At 53.6% G+C, this 15,395-nt stretch overlaps 1 protein-coding gene across 1 annotated transcript; it reads left to right on the forward strand.

Annotated features, from left to right (window-relative positions):
* Positions 1-11,055: 11,055 nt before the first annotated feature.
* On the forward strand, positions 11,056-14,021 carry LOC129081626 (sialic acid-binding Ig-like lectin 14). The gene is given in 7 exon segments (XM_054587290.1): positions 11,056-11,089; positions 11,157-11,225; positions 11,228-11,539; positions 11,732-12,007; positions 13,366-13,623; positions 13,731-13,866; positions 13,979-14,021. Coding segments are annotated over 7 exon segments (1,128 nt in total).
* Positions 14,022-15,395: the final 1,374 nt, after the last annotated feature.

Below are 15,395 nucleotides of genomic sequence, written 5' to 3' on the forward strand. Positions count from 1 at the left end.
TCTTAAAATCCTGATCTTCTCTCACTCTCAGCCACACCATTGATTGTGTGTGTGTGTGTGTGTGTGTGTGTGTGATTGTATAGTTTTAAGCAGAGTGGCATTCATTCATTTATTCATAGACTCATTTTATCAAATGTTATCAAATACCTACTGTGTACTAGCATTGTTGTAGACCCCAGAGAGGCATCAGGGAATACAGCTTCAAGAATGTCCACCATCCAAAAGACATTAAAAGATGCTTCTGCAAGGAAGGTATACAAATGACCAATGAACACATTAAAAAAAATGGTCACCAACATTAGTCATTAGGGAAGTGCCACTCAAACCAACAATTAAATATAATTTCACAATGGTTAGGACATAGAGTCTGTGTTTCAAAAAACAGGAAGTTAGCGTTGGCCAAGATGGGGACAAACTGGAATCTGTGCATTGCTTGTGAGAGAGAAAAATGGTGCAGCCTCATGGGAAACTCTTTGGAATTTTCTCCAAAGTTGAACCTAGAATAACCATATGACCCAGCACATCCACTCCCAGGTATATATTGAAGGGTTTGGACACACAAACTCAAGCAGGTACTTGCACTTCATAGTTCATACCAGCATTATTCAAAGAAGCTGTAGTGCCTACGACAGTGTCCCGCTTCTGAAGAATGGGGGAACCAAAGGAGGCACATACATACAATGGAACAGCTTTCAGCCTTAAAAACAAGTAGTTAATATTCTGACACCTGCTCCAACATGGATGAACCCTTGAAAACAATATGATAAATAAAGAAGCCAGAGACAGAAAGACAAATGTATGATTCTGCTCATCTGAGCTAAGATACACAAATTCATTGAGATTGGGGGCTGCTCCGATCTAGGGGACAAGGAATGGGTGTTATTCTGTAACTGTGCCGAATTTCTGTTTGGGATCGTGGCAAGTTCTGGAAATAGACAGTGGTGGTGGTTGCACAACATTAGAAATGTCACTAGTGTCACTGAATTGTACCTTATGAAATATTAAAATGGATTTATTTTTTGCATGTTTTACTCCCATTAAAAAAAGGGACTGAGACGCTCTTAGCTCTTGAGAGTGCTGTGATCGTGGAGACAAGGGTGAAAATGAGAAGTAAGAAATAAAATAAGAGCATGTCACATATTGATAGATGTTTGAGAGAGACTTGCACAGAGAAATGACCGTGTGTCATGAGGAGGGTTCTCTGTTTCTGAGTGTGTACAGAGGTGATGTCTGAACAGAGAGTGGGGGCAAGGAGGAAGCAGGCTGTGTGTTTAAGAGAAAAGTTCCCAAAAAGAGAAAAAAGGAAGAACACTGAACGCAGAGGCCCTGAGAAAGAAGTAGGCTTGGTGTTTTGGAGACAAGGCGCTGATGTGACAGCCCAGGGAGGCCAGGGTGTGGGCGCAGCGGGGAGGGTGTCACACGCCCCAGGGGAGCTCGCTGTGGGCCTCTGTGGCGCTGTGGGAAGATTGTGGAGCCTTTGAGGAGAGCGGGCATGGAATCAGACCTTAACTTTACCAGGACCCCAATGGCTGCTCTGTCCATAGTCATTGGAGTGAGCCCTGGGCAGCACAGAGGAGCTGTGGCACAGCAGCACTGTCCACTCCAGGCAGGAGGTGACGGCCCAGGGACCGGGGACACAATGCAGGAAGGAGGATATAATTTGAAGGTCGAGTTCCCTGAATTTTCTAATGCATGTGAGGAGTGAGGAAAGAGGGGCAAGGATGGTGCCACAATATTTTCCTGGAGCCCCTGGGTGGATGGAGGGGTGTAGCGTGCAGGACTCAGAGAGCGGGGGTTTGAGGGTGACGTGCATTCTGAGCAGTCACTGGATATTCCCTGAGGGATGTCAGTGAGAGAGGCAGGGAGGAAGGTCTGGAGATCAGGAGATGGGCCCAGACTGCAGGTGACCTGTGTTGCCACCGGATGGTGAGTGAAAATGGGGGGTGCGGGTGTACCTAAGAGTGTGGAGGTTCCTCAGAAAATTGAAAAAAGAATGAACATACAATCCAGCAATTCCAGTTCTGGGTATATAGCCTACGAATTGAGAACAAAGACTCTAAAAATATGTGCACACTCATGTTCAGGGCAGCATTATGCACGACAACCAAAATGTGGCAAGTGACTTAAGTGTCCCTCTGCAGATGAAGGGATAAGCATAATGTGGAATATACAACCATAGAATATTATTCAGCGTTAAAAAGGAAAGGGTTTCTGTCACCTGCTGTCATACAGGTGAATCTTGATGACATCTGGTCAGTGAAATAGACACATCACATCAAAGAAAAGTAATATGCTTCCACTTATATGAGGTTTCCAATGTGGTCAAACTTCTAGAGGCAAAATACAGACCGATAGTTGTCAGTGGCTGGCAGATGGAGGGTGTTGACCATAAACAAATCTTGACCAGGTGTTCAGTCACAAAAAAGAGTTTATTGAGGGTCAAGATGGTAGCGTAGGTAAATGTGGCTCGCCTCCCTGCACAACCACATCAAAATAACAACTAAACTATAGAACAACCATCATTCAGAACCATCAGAAGTTGAGCTGAATGGAAGTCCTCCAACTACAGAATTGAAGAAAACACATTGAGACTGGTAAGAGGGGCAGAGACACAGAACAGGCTGGTCCCCCAGGCACATGTAGTGGATAAAAATTGGGAGGGATATCTCAGGAATGAGGGCTCCCAGTCCCCTACCAGATTCCCAAGGCCAGGGTTCCAGAGCCAGGAAGTTAAGTCTCCATAACTTCTGGCTGTAAAAACCAGTGCGCACTGAGGCTTTGGAAGACAGAAACTCCTCGAGTCCCTGGAGTCTTACAGGGCCCATGCGCAGACTTACTCAGACTCACTCCCTCTGAGCTCCAGCATAGGGGTGGAAGATTGAAAGGTGTCAGAGACATATGGGGAGGAACTTAAATGTCTGGCATCAGCTTTTTGCCGGAGAAGAGAAGTGCTGAAAGAGGTCACTGTTCCTCTCCTGAGTCCTCCCCGCTACAAAACCACAGAGCCGGCAGGCGGGCACCATATCTGAGATTCCATCAATAGGGCTCACACTGTTTGCCCCATCCTGCTGATTCCCCGAGGACCTGCCCGCCTAACTTTTGGGCCCACAGAAGTTGTTTTCAGTGGCTTTTCCATATGAATGGCTTGCCTTGGCCCCTGCTTCAGGTTTTTCTAAATTCTCTAAAACAAGCAATGTCTGGCTTCAGTGAGCCCCATATCTCTCCTTAAGTTGCCCAAGGCCTGGCACTCGCAGCAGCTGGCCTTGATTCACAACTGGGTTTTGCCCAGGTACCTTCAAGCCCAGAAAAGTAGCAGCCTTCTGCAGATTGCTTTGTAGCTCGTGCTGAGTGGCCCTGGACAGAATACAAGCAGTGGCTAACCTTGGACGTGCCAACAGCAATCAACACTCAACTACAAAAGGAGAGTGTACACAGCCCACATGGTGGGCACCCCTTGCGTACCCAGCTTGGGTAATAGGGGTGGCTGTGCCACTGGACTCTACCGGACATCTACTACATTAGGTCATTCTGTCAGTCCTGGGAGATCTAGCTCTACCTAATACATAGAATCAAACACAGGGAGGCTGTCAAAATGAGGAGACAAAGAAATATGGCTCAAATGAAAAAACGGAGCAAAACTCTAGAAAAAAAGAACTGAACAAAATGGAGATAAGCAATCTACTAGATGCAGAGTTCAAAACACTGGCTGTAAGTATACTCAGTGAACTTAGTGAAAACCTTAATGGCATAAAAAAAAGATCCAGTCAGAAACAAAGGGAATGTTAATTGAAATAAATAGCAATTTACAGGGAATCTTGGATGATGCAAAGAATCAAGTCATCTATTTGGATATAGGAAGCAAAAAACATTCAGGATAGCAAGAAGAAAAAAGAATCCAAAAATATGAGGGTAGCGTTAGGAGCCTCTGAGAGAATCTGGCATCATGGGAGTGCCAGAAGGAGAAAAGAGAAAGTAAGAAATTGGAACCCTATTTGAAAAAATAATGACAGAAAACTTCCCTAACTTGGTGAAGGAAATAGACATACAAGTCCAGAAAGCACAGAGTTCCAAACAAGATGAACCTCAAAAGGCCCACATCAAGACACATCATAATTAAAACTTCAAAGGTTAAATGCAAAGAGATAACCTTAAAAGCAGCAAGAGAAAAATAGTGACCTAAAAGGGAGCTCCCATAAGACTGTCAGCTGATTTCTCAAAAGAAACTTTGCAGGCTAGAAGGGATTGGCAAGAAATATTCAAAGTGATGAAAAGCAAAGACCTACAACTGAGATTACTCTACCCAGTGACACTATCTTTTAGAATCAACAGACAGATACAGAGCTTCCCAGGCAAGCAAAAGCTAAAAAAGCTCATCACCACCAAATCGGTATTATAGGGAATGTTAAGAACAAAAATATGAACAACAAAATGGCAATAAATACATATTTATTAATAAATGAATCTGAAAACCAAAGTAAACAAATAAGCAGAGCGGAAATAGAATCATAAATACAGAGAACATTTTGATGGCTGCAAGATAGGGGGAGTCTGGAGGATGGGAGAAAAAAGTGAGGAAATTAAGATGTACAAATTGATAGTTACAGAATAGTCACGGGGATGGAAAGCACAACATAGGGAATAGAGTAGCCAAAAAACATATACGCAGGACCCATGACATGGACAACGGTGTGGGGACGGCCCGAGGGAGTCAGAGTGGAGGGACTGCGTGGAGGCGGCAAAGGGAGAAAACGGGCACAACTGTCACAACATAAACAATAAAGTGTCATAAAAAAGACTTTATTTGAAAATAAAAAGAATTCTGCTCCAGTGCCTGTAACCATGGTGAACAACAGACACGGAGGTGCAAAAGAAGAAGCAGGGAGCCTTTTTACAGAGTGGAAGTGAAAGTCAAGGGTGGGGCTGGGAGGACCAGGAGCAACTTTGTCAACGGAGAGGCTTCCCTGGGCTCTTAGGACCCCGCGGAGGGTGTTAATGGCTGTAGAGTTTTCAGTGTTGCAGCTTGAAAAGAGTTATTTTTAACTAGATTACAAAAAGGAAAACACACACTCTTGTTTATAGGAAATACCCATCATGCCACAAGGAAACAGGGTCAACATTCCCGTGGCTGCACCTCTACAGCCTAACAGCACTGTGTTCGGGGACGAAGTGACGTGACTGGGCGGAGATTCACTGACAGACATGAGTGGACACATGTATCCCTTCTTGTCTCCAGCCCACCACTTAAATGTTCACTGAGCGCTTGGTGGGTAGGTGGGTGGGTGGATGGATGGATGTTGCCTTCGCTTCGCCAGGACCCCTTGTTCCCTCTGCCTCACACAGACATGAATCCTACACCTTGCGGAACTGACCACCTGAGAGCCCGGATGAGGCTGTGAAGTCCAGGTCCATACAGCTCCCTGGTGTACACACCAGAGCTCAGCAAAGCCCCTTGGACGGGAGGACCTCGGGAGATCAGGTGTCCCATCCTCAGGGGCCCTCAAGGCCCTGGTCCTGCTCTGGTGCTGCAGTGGAGCCCCCAAGATGGGGCAGGACCTGGGGTCTGCTCCCCAGCTGCTCCCCACTGGGCAGGTGTGTGGACAATGGAGTCAGTCAGGGCCCCTCAGATGTCCATGCAGACATGCCTTAGCAGTGTCCATACGGCCTTAAGTTGAGGCCCACATGTGCAGAATTAAGGTCTGTTTCATAACTAGAAGGTCAGTATGGGCTCCTCGCCGGCCTTGCGTGCCCTTAGTATATAAGGAAGTCGGGGCTTTCCGAGGCAGGACTTGTGGCTTGCGGCGCACGCGGGTCACCTCACCCCTGAATAAAGGCATGTCAGACATCCTGTCAGCTCCACGTGTTTTCTCCCAGCTGCCCGAATCCTGTGTGAACGTGCCCGGCCTCGAACCCTTGCAGGAACCTTGGCATCATTGGCAGGCTCTGTCTCAGTCCGGTGTGGAGTCATCGGAAGCCTTGGAAGGGGGTCTGGAGGGGTGGCCTGCCACCAGCATGTGGCATGTGATGGCCAGTCTCCTTGCAACTTGGGCTCCCCTGCAAAGCTGGCCCCCTGTCAGTGGTGCACCTGGCACCACAGAGAAGCCTCTGCAGGTGGTAGAGGAGACCCCGGAAAAGCTGAGTGCCCAGGTGGCCAAGGAGGCCATGGGCTAGGGGTTTCCTACAGCTTTGCGAGACGTGATGGAGACTGCGCTTCCCGATGTGGCGAAGTTACAAGAACTCCGAGAGGGAGAGGAAGCCTTGGAGGCTGGGGTCCGTGCCCTAGAGGAGGACCTCAGGACCACGGAATTGCGGGGGTCCCCTTCCCAAATCATAGTGAATGATTCGGAGGTTGGGAAGGAGGAACCAAGTCCTGTGAAGGCCTGCCCAGCGGTGGTGCAGAAAAAGAAACACAGCCGCCTAGGGCGCCTGGAGGGAGGCCGGCGGGCCCCGCCCAGACGATCGGCCAAACTACACGCAGGCCCTACGCCGAGGCCGAACTAGTCGTCTGAGAGAGCAGTCCCGGCAAACGGCCAGGGAGCCCTGGGCAGCGTGGCTCCTCCGCCCTTGGGATTTAGGGGTGAACGGTATTATGTGCACCCATCAAGAGATGGAAAACCTAGCTTCCACCACAACTCACCCCTTCCTGCGCCGCCTGCCGCAAAATAGCCAGCGGCACAGAAGGGGGCAGGGCTCTCCTTGTCTGTTAGAAAGGGCCGTGGCTGCCATTCCCACGGTCTGGAAGGACGGAGGAGACCCGCCGGACACTGTGAATAAGCAGCAATCCTATGGGAGGTGGGCATGCATGCGCCAGGACAAGTTGAATCCCCACACTCAGGGCCCCAGTAATGAATGCTTTGCGGCAGGGAGGAGGGATCTAGAGCTGCAACACGCCCCCTCCGCTCCTTCTGGATCCCTCAAGACTATTTTGGCCCCAACCGTCGTGGGGCGCTGTGTTAATGACGTCACCACGATGGTGGCAGGACTGGGAGGGGCGGAGAGCCAGCAGCAGCAGAAAGGAGTTTGGACGGTGTCTCGAGAGCCCTCTGTCTCTCAGACAAAAATCCACACCATGCGGGTGACCAGGACCCAGCTGTGGTCAGATCTTTTGGGGGGGGGCTCAAATAAATCAAAATATAGCTGATGGAGAGCCAAACGCTTACCTATTAGAGCTGTGGAAACAGCTGCGTGCTGACCCCAGAAAGAGAAGGAGGCGAAGGGGAAACCTGGGGGTGTGCCCCTGGAGGCCCATCCTGTGCGTCTCCAAGACCATATGGCTGTACCAGCCTCCTGAGAAAAAGAAGGAAAGATCCTTTGGCCATTTGAATAGGGGGAGGGCTGAGGGACCCGTCTACAGGGAACAGGTGGGATCAGAAGCTGCGTGTGGAATTGGCGATCCACAGGCGCCCTACAAATGTCCAGCGGGTCCCGGTTCTAGTAGATGCAGGGGCAGAATGTAGTCTCCTGTATGGAAACCCTGACAAGTTTCCGGGGCTTGCGGCCCATTGATGGTTACGGGGCAGCGTGGGAGTGAAGGCCAGGCGGCTCCCTCCGAGTACTGAGCGATTGTGCCCCCCCCATGAATATACTGTGTATGTGTCCCCTATTCCTGAGTATACGGTGGGCACCGATGTGCTCTGAGGACTGCGGCTGCACACCCCTGCGGGGGAGTTCCGCTTGCGCGTGTGAGGAGTGAAAGCTACTGTGCGGGGCTGAGCTGAGCATCTCCCTGCCCCGCCAGTGGCTGCCAGCGGGAGGGGCGGAAGCCTGGAAGCAGCACCGGCTGCCCCGAGGGCAGGAGGCAGTTACGGCGGCTATGGGAGAGCCGGAAAACGGGGATAGTTAGTAGGGCCGCCCACAGTCCCTTCAACTCTCCCGTGTGGCCAGTGGGCAGAAGGGCGAGCTGTGTGGCTCGTGGTGGCGACTGAAGCCCTGCCCGTGACTTATTTGCACAGATAGTTGGGCAGTGTACTGGGGACTAACATTCTGGATTTCTACATGGCATGCAAATAAATGGATGGCCATGCATAGGGCTTTGTGGAGACAGGCCTTGTGGCAAGACCTAGGGGAACTGGGCCACCAGAGACAAACCACTGTATATCATGTGACCGGGCATGCGCCCCTTGCTTACCCCAGGAATGTCGAGACTCACATGCTAGCCAAGGTGCAATGGCTGGAAACGGTGCCCACTGGCCCGTCAGGAAACAGAGGTCGCCCAGTGCCTACAGCGTCGCCTCTTACATGCTGGACAGAAGACCATGGGGTTTACTATAAAAACTTGGGGGTTACCTGCCACCTCAGCAGACGTACAGGAAGCTTCTGAGACCTGTGTTGTCTGCTCGTGAGAGCATCCCCAGAGGCCTGTGGGAACCGCCGGGCAGGTGATGCGGGGACAAGTACCGCTGACCCAATGACAGGTTGACGTGATCGGACCCCTGCCTAGTTCAAAGGGGCGTAAGTATACAATCCCGTGTGAGGATACGGCCACTGGACTGTTGGCTGCGTACCCGGCACGGCACCCTGGTCAGGAAGCTGTAGTCGCTGGGCCAGAGCACATACGCGCGGCCGATGGGCGACCCTGGATGGTTGCAGGGGATCGTGAAACGCGCTTTACAGGGGCCTTGGTGCAACAATGGGCCCGAGACCTGCAGACTGACTGGCGGTTCCATGTGGCCTATCACCCCTAAGCTGTTGCCGGGATGATGCAACAGTCCAATGGCCTATGAAAGCAGGGCCTGCGAGCCATGGCTGCCACCCCTGCGCTGGGGGTTGGATGGAACACTTGGGGACCGTCCTCCAGATGCTAAACAAAAGAAGTAGGAGGGAAGACCCAGCTGTGGTAGAAGCCTTCCTCCACCGGACACCCGCTCGAATTCAGCTCCAAGTACAGACTAAGGATGCTTTGCTGAAACCAGGCCTGGGAAAACAGGGAAATATTCTACGGCCTGCACCCAAGGGCCTGGAGAGAGGGCAAACGGCCACCTGAACGCGGCCTGGGGAAACAAAAGCCCCCCACATGTGTTAGGTGGCCCTTGTTGCCCCTTGGGGACAAGGGGTGAAGAGAAACTTGCAAATAGTGCCCCGGGTAGTTGGGACGTGGCCTCCAGTATTGCGGGCGATATACCCGGGACGAGCAGACCATGAAATGCTTCTCCATGGCTCCTTCGTAGCATCCTCATGGCCCGTTTTAAGTTCTCCACTCTTGTCGCAAGTAGGTGCTGAATCCCCTGTCGAGGCGTGAAGGGTTTGGTATTCGTGCCCAGGAAGGCCCCCTCTGCCAGCCACTGTCTTAATCAGCTGACCAGAAACTTGCCTGTAATCCTCCTGAAGGTCGTGATCTGCCATCGTTAGTTCCAATAACTGCTTTGTCTTTTCGCCCCTAGGGTACAAACTAACACCCTAGTGGACTGGGTATATACCTGTGCCTCAGTGGCTGACCCCGCATGCTGGCTCTGCACTGAGATCCCCCGGAGCACGTCAGCCGGCCTCCCATGGTGCATCTCTCCGGCTTCTTCTCAAAGTGGACTTGGCTACAGCACCAGCGGGACGGTGCACATCCCTTAGGGAGCGCGACCTGAACCAACATCTCCGCTGGGGCAGAGCAGTGGCATGACCGGCCCCAGCTGGTAGTTGGCTCCTCCACATGGGATGACTTGGGGTGGCTCACGGCTGAGGCCGTGGAGTTGGCTGGACCAGCAACGACAAGCCCAAGTGGGCTGGACTCCGACAAGCCTGCGTCAGAAGCGTATTCCTAAGCACAGCTGGGAGGCGCAGACAACGCGTGAGCCGCAGTACCCACGGGGGCCCTCCGGGTGTGTGGCTCACATGAGTGGCCCTACTTGCCCGGAAGTTAGACTGGCCGTTGTACCTGGGGGGGGGGGGGAGCTTATCTGCCTGCCCGAGTTCAGAAAACTCTTACGTGCTAGTCAGTCAACTGGGATACAACTTAAATGCTACTGGGAACATTTAAGGTGTGGCACCGGGCAGAGCGTACCCCCCGATACTGTTGCCCAGTAGCCGTTTTTTCTCCTCAAGCTGCTTCTGTAGTCACTGAGATAACTGCCTTAGCTCTGCACACTGCTCGTGCGTTGAATGAAACACGGAATTCCTTAAACCTCTTCAATGAGGAAATGTATCAATAAAGACAAATAGCCTAACAAAATCTTGTGGCTTTAGCCACGCTCACTGCATCACAAGGCGGGCTATGTGCCCTGGCTGGGGCCGAACCCTGTGTGTACATTCCAGATGTCCGTCACAATACTCGCCAATCTCTACGGGCCTTAGTTCCTGAGAGCCATGTTATTGAACGTCTGACAGGTGACCTCCTGCTGGAATGGTGGGCATCCTAACTACTGAATGGTGGTGGGTCCTTGCTGTCTTGGGCGGCAGTGCTCCTGTTTTGGTTGCGTGCTGTTGCAGCTTGTACTGCTGTTGCAGCATCTGAGTGCAAGGCTCTGCCCTTCTCACCTACGGGCCCTCGCAGAAGACACCCTCACGTAAACTGTGCAGTAAAAAATGCTGAAGGGGTGGAATGTAGGGACAATGGAGTCAGCCAGGCTCCCTCACCCGGATTTCCAGGCCAACGTGCCTTAGCAGTGTTCATGTAACCTTATGTTGAGGCCTGCATGCGCAGAATCAAGGTCTGTTATACAACTAGAAGTCATATTGGTACCCCACTGGCTTTGGACTGGCTTTGGGTGCACTTAGTATATAAGGAAGTCGGGGCTTTCCATGATGCAACTCGTGGCATGTGGCGCACGTGAATCGCCCCACCCCAGAATAAAAGCATATCAAACATCCCATCGGCTCCACATATTTTCTTCCAGCTGCCTGAAACCCCCCGTGAACCGGCCTTGCCTCAAACGCTTGCAGGACAGCAGGCCTCCGTGGTGTCTGCCTGCTCTGTGCAGAAGGGGGTCAGGCTCCATCTCTGAGGTTCCTCTTCGTTGAACAGGGAGGCCTAGGGCTCCTTCTCAGCTTCTGTGGGGCTGACGCCCCACAGCCCCCACCCCCCTTCCTTCTTTCTCCTTTTACCTACAGGAACCCAGACGCCCTCCAGAGATGCTGTGGCTGCTGCCGCCCCTGCTGTGGGGAGGTGAGTGCCCAAGGGGAGGGCGTGTGGGCTGGGGCGGAGGCCCCGGCTGACCCCCCTTTCCCCGCAGGGGTCCTGGCTCAGGATCCGGGATTCCAGCTGCACGTTCAGGAGTCTGTGACGGTGCAGGCGGGCCTGTGTTCTCCGTGCCCTGCACCTTCTCCTACCCTCCAGGTGGCTGGACAGACGCTACCCCAGCTCATGGCTGCTGGTTCCGGGAGGGGGCCAGGCCAGGCCAGGATGACCCAGTGGCCACAAACAGCCCCGATCGTAAAGTGCAACAGGAGACTCAGGGCCGATTCCACCTCCTCGGGGATCCCCAGACCGACAACTGCTCGCTGCACATCAGAGACGCACAGAGAACAGACACAGGGACATACTTCTTCAGGGTGGAGCGAGGGTCCCATGTGAGATACAATTATACATATAACCGGCTCTCTGTACTTGTGACAGGTAAGAAATGGGGTCAAGGCGAGGACACAGAGCTGAGTCCTGAGGGCTCCTGGGCTGGTTCTTCTCCTCCCGGGATGGACTTGGGGACCGATGGGGACTGCAGCCAGGGGCTGGCCTGGCACACAGGCTGCAGTCAGGGGCACACGCGGGGACCCCACCTCCAGGGCCTGGGTCTCTGTCTCTCTTCTCCAGCTCTGGCATCGACACCTGACATCCACATCCAGGGGACCCTGGAATCCGGCCGCCCCAGCAACGTTACCTGTACAGTGTCATGGGCCTGTGAGACAGACACAACACCCGTTTTCTTCTGGAGCGGAGTCGAGGTCACCCGCCTGGGCTTCGGGACTGCCAGCTGCTCCGTGGTCACCCTCACACCGCGGCCCCAGGACCACGGCATGAACCTCACCTGTCGGGTGGCCTTGCAAGGCGGCCTGATCAAGGAGAGGACTGTCCAGCTCAACGTGTCCTGTGAGTGCCCGGCCAGGACACAGGGGCCCTGAGGGTGCAGGGGGTCGGGGACGTGCGGCCTGGGTGGAGGACGCTGGACACTGCTCTCGAGGCCCGGCCGGGGTGAGGGTGGAGAGGACACCCAGACCCACCACCTCGCTCCTGACCCGCCCAGCACACCGCACGTGGCCGGCGACTTCTTTCGCCTTTACACGCTTCACGGACTCCGACGATCCGCGTGTTCCGGGGAAACAGCACAGGTGGGAGAGGCCCGGGGCGGGACTGAGGTCCGAGGGCACAGGAAGCACATGAAGCCCCATCACCCTCGTCCCTGCCCTAGTCCCCCCTCTGCCCTCTCCCCGCCCTGCTTCCTGCCAGGTCTCTCTAGGCTTCCTGCGAATTTCTCGTTGGCCTTTTACTGTCGCCTCTGGTGGCTCCCTCACCCCGGACGGACGGCCTCTCTCGCTCACTCCCCCGTGACTCCGCTCCCCGACTCCTTGCCTCCCCGCGGCCCTGCCTCCTCTCTCTCCTCCAGGGAGACGAGTCTACCGCTGGCCGCCTGGTTACCAGCCCCTTTCGTCCCGACCCCGGGAGATCCTCCGCACCCCGGTGCTCCCGTCCTGCCCCTTCCCTGAGGACCCTTACAGAGCCCTGGGCTGTCCAGGTCACCCCGAGAGCCCTCTGCGCCCCCTGGGAGGGCCCTTCCTGCCTCAGGGACCTGACTCGATGTCCAGGAAGCCACTGCAGGCCTCCCCGTGTTTGCCCAACACGGTCCAGGACTCACTGAGTTCTGCACACGTGCCGTCCTGCAAAGGTCTCTCATTTCGAACTTCCTCCATCCCCAGGGGCGAAGCCTCCCCTCGGGCCTCCTTCTTCGTGGTCAGCCTGACGTGGCAGAGACCTGTACCTGGGTCGGCCCCCTCTGCGGCCTGCAGATGCCAGGTTCTCCTCCCTCAGTCGGCCACAGTCTGGCCCCAGTATCATCTCTACATCCCCCACATGGGACCCTACTCGTACCCTGCTCAGAACTGGCCGCAGCGCCCCCGCCCTCGGGGCAGCGGCTGAGAGCGCGCCTGTGTGTGAGCCTCCCGGGGCAGACCTACGAGCCACCTCTGCGCAGCGTCCCCATCAAGGCCCCCCCCCCCAGGGCTCTCCCCCAGGCGCACACAGGACCAGCTGGTCCTCGAATGCCCCCGCCAGGTCTGGGAGCAGCAGCTGGCCTCCCCTTCCCCGACCTTGCCTCGCGGCTCTCCGCCCCCACTGGCCCTTGCTGGCAGCGCTTGTCTCAGAGACACCTTTGCCCACTCCCGTGTCTGGGGGTGGACAGAGGGGAGAAGGGCCCTCAGCCCTGCCCTCTGTCCCTCTCTCTGCCTCCTCAGTCCCAGAGGTCCTGGGCAACGCCACCTCCCTGCGGGTCCAGGAGGGCCAGTCCCTGCGCTTGGTCTGCGAGACGGAGGGCAACCCCCCAGGGAGGCCAAGCTGGTCCCGGGGGAGCCTGACCGTGAGCCCCTCCAAGCCCTTGGATCCGGTGGTCCTGGAGCTGCCCCAGGTGGTCGCGGCGGATGCAGGGCAATTCACCTGCCGCGCTGAGCACCCGCGGCCCTCCTACCACCTCTCCGTGAACCTAGTTGTGCAGGGTGAGTATCAGCAGGACACCTGTGGTCTGAGGTGGGCACTTGGGGTGCATTCATCAGGACTGACTTCAGGGAACTCACACCTCTGCCCCTCCCCCGCCCTCTTCCAGCTGTTTCCTGTACCTCCCACCAGGCCTGTGTGGAGCAGCAGGGCTCCTGGCCCCTGGTCCTCACCCTGATCAGAGGGGCCCTCATGGGGGCTGGCTTCCTCCTCACCTACGGCCTCACCTGGCTCTGCTACACCAGGTGAGCAGGTTTCTCAGCGTGTCCTGGATTGGGGGACACCGTTGTGGCTTCACACATCTTGTTCCCTGCAGGGCAAACCCTCCACAGAACTGCTGTGTCATTTCCCCCACAGGTTTAGGGGCCCCTCCGTGAGGAAGGCCGCAAGGAGAGACTGAGCCCCGTCCCCGAGGAGGTGCTGGGCTCCTGGCTCCAGAGCCCTGGCCGGTGGAGGCGGGTCTGTCCCACCACGGCAGGCTGGCACCCACTCGGAACAGCTCTGTGTCCCGCTCAGAAATGACCCTTCACCTGTGGTTCCTGCAGCTCTTCCTTGGGAGTTCAATTTCAGTGGATGGAGGGCAAGCGGGGAGCTGGAGAAGGAAGTTGGTATTCACTTGAATTATACTTCCTGGCGTATTTTGCTTCTGCGTTCTTGCCTTCATGTAGCTCTGAGAAGCCCACAATAGATCGATAGAAATCCCAGAATGTATTACTTTTAAGCCGTTGTAGAGTGATTTTTAATTAAGAAAAGCATCTGTTTTGTATTTATGTATATATTAACCAGTTCAAGGACTTCGATTTCTTTGTGGGCATTGAAGTTTCTCCAGAGTGTTAGTTTCCCTGTTTCCAGCTGTATTGCTAATGCCAATAGCAGTGTATATGTTTCTGGGGCACAGCGTGGTGGTCTTATTTGCATGCCGTGTGGAGGGGTTACCACAGTAAGTCCAGATAACATCCATCTTCTCATACAGATGCAATACAAACTAAGCAAAGGAATAAGGGAAAAAAGGTTTCCCTCTGTGATGAGAACTCAACACGTGTCCCCTGTGGAGTCCAGCAGTGTCAGCTGGGTTCTCACGTTGTACGTCCCACCCAGGTCCTTCTTTAGGTTCTAACTGGAAGTCTCTATCTTGTGACCATGTTCCTCCGTTTTCACCGCCTTTCTGTTTTTACCTTGAATGTGAAGGTCTTCCTGTACATTTCTTGTAATGCGGACATGCTGGTGATAAATTCTCCCGGCCGATCTTTGTCTGAAAAGGTTTTGTTCCCACGAGCTTTGAAAAGACATTTTTCTTCGATGAGAAATTCTAGGGAAACATTTTTTTTTCTTTCAGTTCTTCAAGTTTTGGGGGCTTCTATAGTCTTTTTTCACGGGAATTCTGCTGTAGTTATGTTCTTGTGTCTGTGTGCTATTCGTCTTTCTCTGGGTGGTGGTAATGTTTTCTGACCGTCATTGGCTTTAAAGGATGTGATTAGTAATTGCCCTCGTGTGTTCTTGGCATGTGTATTTGTGTTAAAGAGAAGGAGAGACAGATATTATCCTGGTGAAATTTGTTTCGTATCTCGAACGTGTCAATTTATCGCTGTGACCACATTTGTGAAAACGGAAGCCAATGTTTATTTAATAAGTATATAGATTTGTTCTTTCTCTCTCTTCGTCTCTGGTCTCACAATTTACATATTTACATGATCTGACGCTGTCTCCTAGGGCCTTGAGCATCTTCACCCTCTCTTCCCTCTATATTCTTGAGTTATAACCTTACCTATCACTA

Source organism: Pteronotus mesoamericanus, unplaced genomic scaffold, assembly GCF_021234165.1.
Source record: "Pteronotus mesoamericanus isolate MK-2021 breed Mesoamerican mustached bat unplaced genomic scaffold, CSHL_Meso_final scaffold_1135, whole genome shotgun sequence".
Lineage (NCBI taxonomy): Eukaryota > Metazoa > Chordata > Mammalia > Chiroptera > Mormoopidae > Pteronotus > Pteronotus mesoamericanus.